This window comes from Dipodomys ordii, unplaced genomic scaffold (assembly GCF_000151885.1).
Source record: "Dipodomys ordii isolate 6190 unplaced genomic scaffold, Dord_2.0 Scaffold33, whole genome shotgun sequence".
NCBI classification, from domain to species: Eukaryota; Metazoa; Chordata; class Mammalia; order Rodentia; family Heteromyidae; genus Dipodomys; species Dipodomys ordii.
In genome coordinates, this window is record NW_012267249.1 from 1,635,859 (window position 1) to 1,651,380 (window position 15,522).

General features: G+C 40.5%; 1 protein-coding gene across 1 annotated transcript in view; it reads left to right on the top strand.

The window, feature by feature from the left end:
- LOC105986090 (microtubule-actin cross-linking factor 1-like) overlaps positions 1-15,522 on the top strand; it is a 52,237-nt gene that overhangs the window by 34,640 nt on the left and 2,075 nt on the right. Inside the window, exon 4 of the mRNA XM_013016846.1 lies at positions 14,460-14,465. Coding sequence (XP_012872300.1) covers positions 14,460-14,465 — 6 coding nt within the window. The remainder of the gene's footprint in view (positions 1-14,459; positions 14,466-15,522) is intronic.

Genomic DNA, 15,522 nt, shown 5'->3' on the forward strand with positions numbered 1-15,522 from the left:
CTGTGGCTCAAGTGGTAGAGCACTAGCCTTGAGCTGAAGAGCTGAGGGACAGCGCCCAGGCCCAGAGTTCAGGCCCCATGACCGGACCCCCCCCCAAATTTTTTTTTTACCTATAGTAACTATCTTAATGAGTAGTCCACAATTTGCATTTAATAAGTACTTGTTGGAATTAACAAGTGAAGAGTGGTAGGAGAACTTGATTGGAGATCTCTAGGCTATTAAGCTGAGTTGGAAAAAAAAACAAAAAAACAGCCCAGTTACAAAGCTGTGTGATTCCACTTACTTGATATTCTGGAAAAAAGTGAAACAAAGGACCAGGAGCAAAATCAGTACAAGTGGGGCAAGGTTTGACTATTAACAATGGATACAGTATAGGGTACCTTTTTAGGGTGATGGAAATGTTTTATGTGTTGGAATTCATAGAACTTAGACAAAAAAGTTAATTTAACTGTGTGAAAATAATAAAAGCATGCAAAAATCAAATAGAAAGTCTCAGGTTCTAAAACTGGCTTTCCTTTCTTTTTCAGGTGAAGTTAGTGAATATTCGTAATGATGATATTACAGATGGTAACCCCAAGCTAACCCTGGGCCTGATCTGGACCATCATCTTGCATTTCCAGGTAGGGTTTGTGAAGTTTGGAACTACTTTTGCTTGGTTTTTATGTCTAGAAAGTTGCACTACCTTATCAAAGCAGAATTTGAGCCTTCTTTCTCTGTATTTGGCAGTAAACTAGGGTGGATGAAAGGTGGTATGGAAAGTTCAGAATGGTCTGGAGATAAACTGCTATATCCTAAACTCAGAACTTCTTAGTTATTTGCATGACGAATTGGAAGGAATTTTTTTTTTTTCATGTTTGTGGTTTGGCCCTGTCCTTGACAGTCTGATAGAAGTCTGTTTGCTCAGCTAAATAAAAAACTGGGCTCTTTAGGAACTCAGTATGAGAGATAGGAAGAGATGTTGGTTTTGATGCTTTAGAAGGGTAGCATGAGACTGAGTTTACTTTGATATTGTCTTTTCCTTATCTGAATGATATGTAAAGAAACACCTTGGTAGCTAGATTTGCATATGTGAAAAAGCACAGTCTTGTAGCAGGCATATTACCCTTGAAAGCAGTGCCATCTTGAAGTGTTCCCATGGTCACATGGCCTTCTCATTGCGCCTCCTTCCTAAGATGAAACTTCTTTTAAAGTCTGGGTTGTTATTGGAACAAATCTATTTTTATTTAAAAGAATGATTTTTTTGAAGAACTTTTAGGACAGCCAAACAGAGCTATTTTTCAAACTGCTCTCCAGTACTTGGTTGCTACCCACTAGACTGATGGATTCAGTAGGTGGGAAAAGAAGGCTACTACTATATAATAACTCAAGGTACTGACTTCAAGGGTGCGGCCAAGGTGACATCTTATCTAGAGAGTTAGCACCACCTTCTGTTTGAAGACAGAACAGCAGGTGTTTCAGGATTCCTAAGACCTTAAGAAAATGCTAAGAATACATGCTTGTTTCTTGGAACTTTGGTTTGGAGCCAGCACTGGCACTCTAAAGCATGGGTTTGACTGGGTGTGTGCAGAGGTAACATTATATTTTGGTGGAACCACAGGGTGTCTTGAGCTGTAAGTATAGGAATAACGACAAACATGAACCTGGTAAGCATGCCCTGGTAGGGTGTGCCTCCATGTAGGACTAGACTTACCCTTTGGAACTCTTTAACAAACAGAGAAGAGGGGTTTGTTTGTTTGTTTGTTTGGGGATAGAACTTGGGGTCTCCAGCATGCTAGGTAAACAGTGTACCACTGAGCTACATCCTCAGTTGCCAGAAGAGGTCTCCTTCCTTCCTTCTTTCTTCAACAAGGGTCAGTTGTAGGGTTTGAACTCAGGATCTGGGCACTGTCCGTAAGCTTTTGCACTCAAGACTAGTGCTCTAGTGCTTTGAGCTACAGCTCCACTTCTGTTTTCCAATGGTTAATTGGAGATAAGAGTCTCTTGGAGTTTGCTGCCCAGGCTGGCTTTGAACTGCAATTCTCAGATCTCAGCCTCCTGATTAGTTAGGATTACAGGTGTGAGCCACTGGTACCTGGCAGAGGAAGTTTTCTTTAGTGAAAACTTTCTTTGATTTTTGGCCCACAAACTTGCTTTAAAATGAGGGAGAAACCTAAGGGGTTACAGACTGAAAATTGAATAAACTAATTAAAACTGCTGGGAGCCAAGTGTCTATAGCCCACACTTAAAATCCTAGCTACCCAAGAGGCTGAAATCTGGGGACCAAGGTTGAAAACCAGCTTAGGCAGACAAAACTGCAAGACTCTTACCTTCAATTAACCAGCAAAAATCCAGAACTGGAGGTATGGCTTGAGTGGTAGAGCTCTTAATCTTGAGCAAAAAGCCAAACAAGAGCATTATGCCAATTACAAGACTCTGTGCTAGCACAAAAACAAGACAAATCAACAACAACAAAACTTTGCTGTGACATAGGCAGCAAGAAAATATTTGTCTATCTTCAGCACTGAAAAAAACATATATTAATGAAAACATTTATAAAAGTAGAAAAATAGTATGAAGAATTACCATATAATGTGTCATGTAGCTCAATAATTATTAACTCATGATAGTTAAATGTCTTTTCACCTATATCCTATTCCTGTCCTCAAACCCCAGTTGGTTATTTTGAAGGAAATCAAAGACCTCCTATAATAGCTCTGAAAGATAAGAACTCTTTGTTTAAACAGTTCATAGTATCACACCTTAAAAACAAATACTTTTGATTTGATACTCAGCACCACAGAAAAAGTTCATTTTTTTGTAAAACCATCAAATGTCTAATCAATGTTCAGATGATCCTAATAATCTTACTTTGGCATTAACTTCTGCTCCCTCTTCAGGTCTTTTGTCTCAAAATGCTTATTAAGATGCCAGAGGCACTTCTCAGATGCTTCCAGCAGTGACCTCCATCCCTTGCATTGTATTGCCCAGAAACTGGCAGTTTAGATTTAGACCCAGGGTTCATTTATATTCAGTTTAAATTTTTTGCAAAGACAATGATGTTGTTTGTGTTGGGTACTTTTTTGCTGCACATGAGGATGGACATATATCTGTTGTGTCTCTATTTAGGACATTAAAATTGATATGTGGGTTCAGGTGTCATCAACCTGATCCATCTATTCTATATCTTTGTTCGTGGTTCACTTAATAGTTTAATTAATTACTGATGGTTAGTTCCATTACTTTATTAGAGCTTGTAAAATGATGATTTTCAAATTTCATTAAATCTTTCTTCATTTTTTTAATTAGGATATTTCTGTTAGGAATTCATCTCATCTACCACCCTGAGGGATAGTTCCTAGTAACTAGTAAAAGTTCACATCTTTCCCTCTATTTATCAATTTTCAGAATAATTAGCTCCCTAAGATTCTCCAAAGTGATCCTGAACATTTCTTTATTGAATTTATTTACTTATTTTTATGTATTTTTATAGTGTCACTATGACAAGTAAGGTTTTGTTGTTGTTGTTGTTAATGATTTGTCTTGTTTTTGTGCCAGCACAGGGGCTTAGATATAGCTACATCTTTGGCCAGTGTTAGTCTTTCAATTTAACTCTGAGGCTTTTGACTTGACCCCAGTCAGACTATTCCCACCCCACTTCCCCTTCTCATTCGTGTGCGTGTGTGTGTGCGTGTGCGTGTGCGTGTGTGTGTGTGTGTGTGTGTGGCCACAGTACCACTTCCGATTTTCTGAGTGGTTTATTGAAGATAAGAGTCTCAGGACTTTCCTGGCTTTGAACTGTGATCCTCAGATCAAAGTCTCCTGAGTAGCTAGGATTACAGGCATGAGCCACCGGCAGAAAAAAGACATTTTATCAGCCCTTTCTACAACTAAGTAGGTGTTCATATTTTGCAGGTAAAGACATGGAGTCCACCTAGTAAATTAGATGGGTTACTGAGCTTATTTATTAACTGAGTTGGGAGTTTTAACCAAGTTCTACTCTGCTAAAAATCTCTGTTCCTGTCCTAGTCCAGTTTCTCTCTGGGACAGAAGGAAATGAGGGTCTGGTGAGTCTGACATAGGCAGATGTTGAAGAAAAGCATAGGTTCATATATGTAAGTATGCTTCTCAAAGAAACTATGTAGGATACTAGTTTTTTGTTGTTGTTGTTGTTGGTTGTGGAGCTTGAACTCTGGGCCTGGGCACTGTCCCTCAGCTCTCTAGCTCAACGATAGCACTCTACCACTTGAGCCACAGTGCTACTTCTGGTTTTCTGGTGGTTTATTGGAGATAAGAGTCTCACAGACTTTCCTTCCCTGGGCTGGCTTTGAATCGTGATCTCAGCCTCCTAAGTAGCTAGGATTACAGGCATGAGCCACCAGCACCCAGCTTAGGATACTAGTTTTTAAACAGCTCTCTCGCCTCTATTATCAATTTTCAGGAATTTGGTTTATTTTAATTCATTATAAAATTCATGCTCAAGCCTTGAGGGTGAGGTGCAACTTCAGAGTTCCTTCTGGCTTCACTGCAAAAGGAAGGCTACCTAGAGAACTTTATGTTGCAATGTCAGGTGTTAATGAAATGGTTTGCTATTTACCTCCTATGCCATCTCCTCTCTTGTTTCTTGCGGTGGCTTATAATGGTCATAAGATGGCGCTGCAACTTTGCAGTCAGCTATAAAGAACAGCTCTAGGAGAAAAGCAGTTGGAAGGCAGCCTCAGAAAGGGTTGCATGTCCTTTAGGTTTCTTACTAATTTCCTTCTGTGGAGGGCGTGTTTTAGATCTCCAGGAACAATTGGGTACAGGTTTTCAATGTTTATACAGAGCCTGGCAAGTTGCTTCCCTCTGCTGCATAATCTGGATCTGTGTGGTATAAATAAGTAACTGCTCGCAGGTATAGCAGTACATACCTGTAGTTTCAGCAACCCAAGAGGCTGAGGCAGGAGGGTCTTTTAAGGGTAGAAGTTGAAGACCAGCTTGAGCAATATAGTAAGACTCTTGTCTCAAAAAAGAAAGAAAGAAAGCTAGAAGAAAGCTGGGTGCCCCTAGTTCGTACTTTTAATACTGCTGTTAAGGAAGCTTAGATCTGGAGGATCTTGGTTCAAAGCTAGCTGGGGCAGAGATGTTTATGAGAATCTAACTCAAAATCACCAATAAAAAGCCAAGCTGGATACCAGGTGCTGGTGGCTCACGCCTGTAATCCTAGCTACTCAGGAGGCTGAGATAGGAGGATCACAGTTCAAAGCCAACCCAGGCAGGAAAGTCCATGAGACTCTTTATCTCCAGTTAACTACCAGAAAACTGGAAGTGGCACTGAGGCTAAGTGGTAGAGCGCTGGCCTTGAGCTGAAGAGCTGAGGAACAGTGCCCAGGCCCAGAGTTCAAGCCCCACAACCAACCAAAAAAACCCTGTACTGGGGAGAAAAATGTAGCTCAGTAGTAATTCTTGCCTAGCATGCATTGGTCCCTGGGTTTGATCCCTAGCGTTGGTAGTTGGGGATTAAATAAGTGTAGCAGTGAAGTAACTAACATTAACTACATTTGTGTGCTGGTTCTGGGGCTTGAACTCAGGGCCTGGGTCCTGTCCATAAGCTTTTTTGGTTCAATGCTAGTGCTCTACCACTTGAGTCATGGTTCCATTTTTAGCTTTGGGGGAGGAGGTATGTTAATTGAAGATAAGAATCTCATGGACTTTCCTTCCTGCACTGGTTTCAAGCATTTTCAGATCTCATCCTTCAGAGTAGCTAGGATTACAAGCATGAGCCATCCATAATTTTCTTTCTTTCTTTCTTTCTTTCTTTCTTTCTTTCTTTCTTTCTTTCTTTCTTTCTTTCTTTCTTTCTTTCTTTCTTTCTTTCTCTCCCTTCCTTCCTTCTTTCCTTCCTTCCTTCTTTCCATTCCTTCCTTCCTTCTTTTCTTTTTTCTTTTTTCTGCCAGTCATGGGGCTTGAACTCTGGGCCTGGGTACTGTCTCTCAGCTCTTCAGCTCAAGGCTAGCGCTCTACCACTTGAGCCACAACACCACTTCCGTCTTTTTCTGCTTATGTGGTGCTGAGAAATTGAACCCCAGGCCTCATGCATGCAAGGCAAGCATGCTACCACTGAGCCACCTTCCCAGCCCACATAATTTATTTTCCTCTATACCATTCAGCAACATCTCTCTACATAAATTAGATAGAAGAATCCTGTTGTTCCCACAGGATGTTTTTTTTTTTTTAGTTCCAAAATTGAGTTCAGGTTTACTTTCTGTTTGTTGTTTGTTACTATTCTTTTCAATAGAAATCATCAGGATCTCATTTCATCAGTCTTTTTTCTGTCCACCCCCACTGTCTTAATTAGCAGCTTCCTCTGTTGGAGCTGTTGGTCAATGTAGAATATAGTTGCCATTTCAGATCCATAGTGATTTATGCAGCTGAGTAGAGATTTGTAGTTAAAAAGTGATGGGACATACTGTTAAAATGAAAAATCTTGCAGGGCACTTGTGGGTCATGCCTATAATCCTGCTTACTTAGGAGACAGATCTGAGGATTGCAGTTAGAAGCCAGCCTGTGCAGGAAAGTCCATGACATTTTTATCTCAAACTAACCACCAAAAAACTTGAAGTGGAGCTGCGATTCTAATAGTAGAGCACCAATCTTGAGTAAAAAAGTACAGGGATAGTGCCTAGGCCCTGAGTTCAGGAAGAAGAAAAGACTTAAATAGAAATTGACATCTAGTCTAGCACTGCAGTTTACTAGTTGTTTAGCCTTGGGTAAAATCAATTTCCTTAAACCTGTTTCTTTAACTGCAAAATATAAAATGACCTCACATAGTTGCTATGAGAGTTCAATGAAATAATCCATGTACATAGCTTCCTACAGTGCTTGGTGCTTAACAGGTGTGTAAAAAGAATTTTAGCTATTCGCAGCAGCACCAATAATCACGGTGGAGCATTTGTGTCCAATATTGTTGGTGTGGAGACCCTGCTTTGCTTTGCTGTTGTATTTGGAAATCACATTCTTTCCATTGAGCTTTCACATACTGTATTCGGAATGCTACTTTCCAGGTTTTTCCTCTACTTTTCTTTTTATGGGGGATAAAAGGGAAAGAGGGGAATAAATACTACAGGAGGCTAGGTCCTTCAAACATGTGTTTCATTTTTTAATGTGAGGGGTAAGGTCTAGTGTTTGTTTGGATTTAAAAGTTAATTAAGGCAATTGTATTTTGATCTGAAAAAATTCAGAATCATACATATTTTGCTTGATATTTTCCTTCAGACATCTTCATACAATTAAAACGTATTTCATTTCGGAGATTGGGAGCCATAATTGCATCTCTGGCTCTGCTCAGCCCTTCCCTTTTGCTAGTTGGCACCAGCTGAGCTGGTTTGCTTTTTCCCTATTTGATATTGTTCTCCTCCTGCTTTCTCCACCTTACCTTTCTTCTTTCCCCTCCCATTTGCACGTACTCTGACATTTTCCTCCCTCCTCTTCACCCTCCCTCATTTACCCCCTCCCCATAGATTTCTAGCTTCATTTTTGCGTTCTGTTTGTGTTACTGAGGGCAGTGCTCCAATTACCTCATATTTGGAGAGAGGAAGCTGCAGCCAATCCGGTTTCTGTCTGCTTTTAGGTCAAGTGATTTCTGAACTGCAGTGAGATGCTTTGAATTTGTCTTGTTGCAGCTCTGAGCCTGTAAGATGGCTGTCTGAAACAGCAGCGGCTGGAAGAGACAGAGGCAGGGAGGGAGGGAGAAAGAATTGGAGGGATTGCCGGCATAGTGCATGGTTTTAAATGTGCATGGAAGCCGATGAAGCCGAGGTTGGAATTTCTCTGGGATTCCAGGACAGGCTTAGCTGCGTTTTTGTGGAGATTAGGAGAGGAAAGAAATGGGAAATTCACTGGGCTGTGTTAAGGAGCCGAAAGAGTCAATAGCTGTTCCCGAGAAGGCTCCTATATCTCCTAAGAAAAGGGTTCGGTTCAAAAGGAAGTGGAGGGGGAAGAAAATCCCTACTCCAGAGGCGTCTCACGAGGAAGAACATTTGGAAGGAGCTGGAGTCATTGAAGAGACTGAAACCTTAAGGAAGTTGCCAGTGAGTCTCCGAGAGGAGGACGGAGTGGGAGGGGCCCAGTGTCCTCCCTCACACATTTTGCTACCTGAAGACTTAGCCCCTAAATCAGGGGTGGCCGATCAGGGAATGATTGTGCAGGTGAAGGAGAGATACCAAGCCGAGATTCAGACTGCTCACCTTTTGTTAGAGAATGAGTCATCAGTAGCTGGAGGGGCCTGGGATTCCCTGGAAGAGGGGAAGACTGTCATCGCTCACCTGCTTGATAACCCAGCAGAAAGGAACTGTGAGAAGTCAGTGAGCCAACTGGTGGAATTTCCAAGGACAGCATCCTGCAGCAGCAGGGCTGTGCTGCTGCCTTTGCAAAGAGAGACTGCAGTGGAGCAAGGAGGCACTCGGCTTGGATTTCTGAGCAGCACTTTGCCTAGGACAGACTATATCTCCAATCCAAGAAATCAAGACCAACTTTCAGCGAGCCAGAGTGTGAGGGAAGGAATCACAAGGATACCCAGTACCTCTTCAACAGAGCCCTGCACAGCCCAATATTCTGTTCCTTCATCAGTACTTGAACAGTCAGGAGGCCTTGAGCGTACAGAATCTTCCCACGTGGATCAGCCCCCCCAGGGTTCCAGACTGCCTGCTTCTCAGAGTGATCTGTCTGTCAGTGGCATGACTGTGAGCATTTTTCCCTCCTCATCTGGCTACTGCAGTGACAGGCTGTACTTGCATGGGATCCAACCTGAAGATACAGTACCTGAAAAGAGCTCCACACCCTTCTCAGAAGAGGATGGTACTCTGTCTTTGGAGGCAAGCCATACCCCATCATGGGGTCTGGAGGAGGTGGGTGGCACATACATGGATGAATCAGTCCCCTATTTGCATTTCTGGCCCCCAAGTGCTTTGAAGTAGAGTGTGATGATCAGTGAGGACGCTTCTCAAACTTACCCCGGTGCAGGCGGACCTGTGAATTAGTGACTGTTAGGTTTAACAGCAGAATCTATTTCAAGCCTGTCCCTTGATGCGTGAAACCAAGTCTTGTTGGCTCTGGGGAATCTGAGCTTCTGGGTAGCCAAGCAGCTTAACTGCTGAAAGCTATCTGTCAGGGGTTCAGTACTAGATAGCCCTTACTGTCAGCTCAGGGGTAGAGAAAAGCCTAGCTAAGTCTCTGAAATGAATGTGAAAGAGTGAGGGTTGTTAAAGGAGTGGAAGTTGGAGTGAAACAACTGTCTGTCTTCAGTGTGGTGTGCCTTTTCTTCTCCCTGGAGGGTGATAATCTTACTAGATCTGATGCAATCCCTTTCCTGTAGGTGTGTATCTAATGACAGTACACATTCAATGTTTGTATTAGAGGAATGGAATACTAGAGTAGGGGTGTAGAGTTATACAGAGAGAATGAGAAGGGAGATGGACACACCAACAGACTCACTCTGAGGGAGAGAGCAATAGATTAGGGCCGCCTACTAGAAAGTTTAAGTGATTGAACTTGTTCATGGCTTTAACATGTTTTGTTTATGAGGTATTGGCTTCTGTACATGTACTCGAGGGCCCAGAATCAGGCAAGAATTCAGAGCTTTGGACACTGAGATAAGAACACAGCAAGATATTCTGGTAGGAACCACATTTAGTATGTCGGTGGTTGAAAGCTATTATCCACTCAATCCCAAAGAACTTTATTTGGTTTCAGTATAGTAAGGTTTGAATTTTGCCTCACACTTGTTAGGTAGGTCCCCCCACCAATTGAGCTATTCTGCCAGCCTCTTGGCTGAGGGATTTTCATTAACATGTTGGTTTTTGCAGCAGAAAAAATAAAATCTTCAGAATCTCAAAGTAGCTAGAAGTAGAAGATGAAGCAGAGCTCTTTTTTTGGCTGCTCGTGATGTGGCACACCTGTTTGTCACCAACAGTGTAGGGTTAAGGACAGATACAGATTTTAAGCTGATCTACACTTAAAATTTTCTGGGATAGATTTACTCATGAATAGCCTCAACTAAGTGTCCGTGTTGTTAGTGTAGACACCTTCAACAGTTTGTAGGAAAAAAATATGTTATGTGCCTAGTCAAGAGGCTGCATGGTCCTTATATAAAAATGGATGTGTATGCACAAGCATGTATTCGAGTGGGAAGGAAGACAGAGTACTGGGACTAGGTGTACAAATATTTGAGTTTCTTTGAAAAGAGGGAACATCAAAGTCAACTTTTATCTTTTTGTGGAGTAAATGTTGAAGAATTAGGATAAAATCAACCGCTGAATTAGTTTCTCTTTTAATACCACTGTCATTAAACCTAATATTGTGAAATTATCATATGGTAAAGTACATGTGAAATTTTCAGAAAGTTTACAGTATAAACTCTTGGTAAAAGTCAGCCCTAGATAATGGACCATAGCTAGCAATGACATTATACAGGTTGGATCTCCACATTGGGAAGGAAGGTTCAGTACAATTTTGTGAAGTCTTGAAAGATTGATGGGGAGAATCCTTTATACTGTGATTGTCTCCTTGTTATGTGACATCTCTTCCTTATAGATATAGCTAAGGCTGAAATACTAGGTGGCCATATCTTAGTCAGATAACTGGTGTGTGTCTGAGGCTCTGTTGATCATTTGTTGATACTATGGACTGACTCTTCTGTGTAAAGTAACTTCAGACAAGTGTGAAATTCTTTCAGAATGAAAATCATTAAAGCCAAGGGGCCTTGAAGCCCTTTAGGAAGCTGGTCTCAGAAGCTAACAGTAGCCAGAACAACAGAAGATAACATATTCTGACTCTGCAGGCTCTTGTAAATGTGTGGGTACCAACTTAAGACAAGCCGCTGCCTGGAGTGTGAGCTCTCTGCGGAAAGTTGAAGTACAAGGCAAATACACCAGCTCCTTCCTAACGGTAGCACTGATTGTTCAATTTTTTGGTGCTTGGTGGGTTTTGTTTTGTTTTGCTTTTGTGCCATTTCTGGGACTTGAACTGAGAGCCTGGTTGCTGTCTTTGAGCTCCCCCCCACCCCCTACTCCCATCTCAAGGCTAGTGTTTTACTACTTGAATCACAACTCCACTTTCAGCTTTGTAGTTGTTAATTAGAGATGGTACTTTCTGAACTAGGCTGGTTTTGAACAGCAGTCCTCAGATTTCAGCCTCCTGAGTAGCTAGGATTACAGGCATGAGCCACTGGTACCTGGCCCTTGTTTGGTTTTAATATGTAAAAGTAGTAACTCATTTCAGAAAAGAATTAAAGGTACAAAATGGTGTCTGTATTACAGTTTGTCTTCTTGTGATGATTAGTCCAGGGTGTATTAACCAGGCTATGGTTAGAAATACCTTTAACAATGGGTTTTGATGTTTTTCAGGATATTGAGAAGTGGGAGGTGATTCTGATTCTTGATGCATAAAAAGTTTAGATGATAGAAGTATGGTCTGGTTTTCTGTTCACCTGGCACAGTTGAAACTTCCTTTGTCAGGATACAGTTAATGAACAAGCAGAAGCACAGAGGCCAGTTCAACATTTTTCTGAATACTAAGTAGACTAGGATTTAGAGCTAGAAGGAACAAGGTAATAACAGTTGTACTTTGTTGTCAGATGAAGCCTTTTTCTAGCCTGTTCCTTCTTCCAGGACTTCTTATTTCTAGCTGCCATCAATATTCATAAGGATAGCTCATTTGAACAAGGACAATTATTGAGAATTCCTTCCTTCTCCCATCTTGGTTCCTGCCACCATTTTTCTGCCCATACAATTAGTAGATCCCACTGAATCTTGGCTCTGTACCCAAGTCCCTATAATTTCAGGTGAGGACTAGAAATGATGAGAAAGAGAATGAGTTGGTTTATTACTTTCAGTTTATAAGTGTCCATTTCCCATTTCTCCTCCAAGTCTAGAGATAGTTGTAGTTGTTTTGTTTATATTGGCTTTGTGTTATAAGAAGAAAACCTAACCAGTTGATATTATTGAAGGAGTATGGAAGTTAAATTTTTAGTTAAAGCTTTGTTCAGAAAAATATTTTGTTTCCTTTTAAAACAATTTACTGAATCAAAAATATTGCTAAATAATTATTTTAGGCATAACAATAATGTTATGTTAAAAATAATGGTATAACTTTGGAAAGCAGTCTGGAGGGTTCTCAGAAAGCTAAATATGGACCTCCCCTATGGCCCAGCCATACCACACCTAGGCATTTATCCTGAACAACAGGAACCAGAATACAAGGACACATACACCTCCATGTTCATTGTAGCAATGTTTACAATAGCCAAAATATAAAAACAATCCAGATGCCTCACTACAGATGAATGGACCTAAAAATTGTGGTACTGATATACAATGGAATATTATGCAGTCATTAGAAAGGACAGAATAATAGCATTCATAGGGAAATGGCTGGAACTACAACAAATAATTTTGAGCGAGGTGAGCTAAGTGCAGAGAGACAAATGGCACACGGTCTCCCTGATATGTGGGTGTTAAATCCAAAATGCAAGGAGATATGACAAAGTAAACAGGACTCAAGAAACAAAGGACCTCCACTCAATTCATTCTATCATTTCTAAATGACTCCATGTTCTTGACTACAATATGGTATATATATATATGTGCACATCTGAGGAAAGCTAGGAAGAGGACACAAAATCAGAGTGAAACAGGGGAAAATATACCACAGACAGGCCCATAAGCTGCACTGGACATAGATGAAAATGAATTACATAACTCAAGGGCAGTGATAGGAGGGAGGGAATGAGAGGGAAAGAGGGAACAGCTTATACTAAGCAAAAGGAGAGTAATGTACATATCACCCAGTGTGGAAGAAAATAGTTGTCTTATCAGAGCTTATAGAATTCACAAACATAGGCCATGATAATGACAATTTTCCTTATGAAGGTTCAAATGTGTTTGTGACTCTAAGTATCACTATCTCACAATAGTGTGAAATTTATATAATCACTTAATCACAATAATTTTTTTTTAAATTAGTGGTATAGCCAAGCACTGGTCACCTTGGAAGGCAAAATCCTCCTGCTTGAGTGTTGCAGTAACAGGTGTACCACCACACACAGTCTCTTCTATATCTTTTTCAGTTTCTCTCAATTTGCATTATTTGTTTATATCCATAGTCTACCTATAATTATTTTTTCCTACTTGTCAATTCTATAATATCCTTAAGTATGAGTTTAAATTACACTTGTTTAAGGGTTTTTGTTATGGTACTGGAATTTGAACGCTGGGGTTCACATTTGAAAGGCAGGTGCCTTTTACCACTAAGCTTTGTCTACAGCCTTGTTTTTCTGCTGATTATTTTTTAGATAGGGTCTTACTTTTCTGTGCATACCCTTGGGCATGACCTGCCTATGTTAGTTAGGCTTTGGGGTATAGGTAGGATAACAGGCAAATACCACCTTGTTCAGACCTCCTTTGAGAAGAAATCTTGTAAACTTTTCTGCCTAGGCAGGTCTTGAACTGAGACCATGTTATTCTCAGACTCCCAAGTAGCTAGGATTACAGGCATGGGCCACTGATGTTCAGCTTACAAAGGATGATCACGTCAGGCCACAGTACATTCTCTACTGAAATTACTGTAATTATCACTTACTTTGACATTAAATTACATATAACTCATGTGACCTGTTACAAATGACTAGATATAAGGCGAACCTTTTTTCCCCTCTAAGCATTAGCTTTCAGAAAATATAGATTATCATTATTTGATTTCTTATGAAGTTTTGTTACTGTGCTTGGAGTGAGTTTATAATCATTTATGAAAAAAGATAAGTTAATTTTTTTCAGTCATGGGGCTTGAACTCAGGGACTGGGCACTATTCCTGAGCTCTTTTGCCCAAGGCTAGCACTCTACCACTTTGAGTCACAGTTCCACTTCCAGTTTTTGTTGTTGTTGTTTTGTCGGTCTCTGAACTCTGCACCTGAGCGCTGTCCCTCAGCTCTTCAGCTCAAGGCCAGCGCTCTACCACTTGAGCTACAGCTCCGCTTCTGGTTTTCTGAGTGCTTATGGGAGATAAGAGTTTCACGGACTTTCCTGCCCGGGCTGGCTGTGAACCGCGATCCTCAGATCTCAGCCTCCTTAGTAGTTAGGATTACAGGTGTGAGCCACCAGCATATCACTAAAATTAATTTATGTTACCATTGGCTCACTCAATCAATGCTACTTTTTGCAGAGGTCAGCTGACCTAACTGGTTTTTTTAAAAAGGAGACTAAAATGCCAAGGAAGTTTTAGTTTTTATAAATATATCCTTATTTGAAGTGTTAAATATATTGTTTGCAAACCTTAATATTGAAAACTCTAAAAAATAAGCTAGATTCTGGTAGCTACTCAGGTGGCTGAGATCTGAGGATCACAGTTTGAAGCCAACCTGGGCAGGACTGTCTGTCAGATGTTTATCTCCAATTAACCACCGGAAAAAAGCAGGAAGTAGATCTGTGACTCTTAAGTGGTAGAGCTCTAGCCTTGAGTGATAAAACTGAGACAACACCCAAACCCTGAGTTCAAGCTGCACAACTTACCCCTTATTTATATCACTTATGAAACACAAAATGTGAAGATTATAAATAGACACCAATCAAATGAGTAAGAGGAGAAAAGAATAAAACCTAATATAGTGTTAGAGGTCTAGGTTATTATGCTTTGGAATGAAATTTCCTAAGACAGTATAGACTGAGAAAAGTGCTGTTATATAAAAAATAAAAATAAAAATCTTAAAAAGAAATGCAGAGAGCACAAAAGGTATTCATTCACTCTCTGTTTTTTGATTGCCATGACCCTTCCTGCCATGATGGACTTAAACCTCTGAAACTATGGTCAGTATTCAACTCTAATGAAAAGTTAGTATCTGGTTAAAATTTTTCATATTAGTACCAGCGATGAGAAATTCTAGCTAATAGACAGTAAAGAAACAAATTGGAGCCAAGTTTTTCACTCATTGTCTCCAACTTGTTTACGGAGATGGATTGAATGCTCAAGTCTAGAAGAAAACCAGATGAGTGCAATTACAAGAGTAGATGTCTTTGTTTGTGGAGTATAAGGCAAGGAAATCTACATATCTCCTTTCATCCTAGTTCTTGATTGTTTACTTCTTTTAGGTAGTTTTCCATCTTTTACCATTTACCTACTGTTGAGGAATAAGGAAAACCAAATAGAGGCTGAAGTTAAAGTTAGGTGGAAGAAAGGGGGAAAAAATTAAAGAAAGCAAAAACACCAAAATAAAGAATTGGTTTTAATTCCAGGTTTCAATCTTCTAAGAGCCCCATCCCCTATAGGAACTAAATTAATGCTCACTGCCCTTTTCTGATGCAGTTCAAATCTCCTTTGCTCCTTCATATAGTAAAAGACAATACTTTTAACTGGAAAAAAAAGAAAGAAAATAAGACATACTTTTGTTTTGTTTTGTTTTTTTGGGTCCGGTCATGGGGCCTTAACTCTGGGCCTGGACGCTGTCTCTCAGCTCTTCAGCTCAAGGCTAGCACTCTACCACTTGAGCCACAGCGCCACTTCCGGCTTTTTTCTTTTTG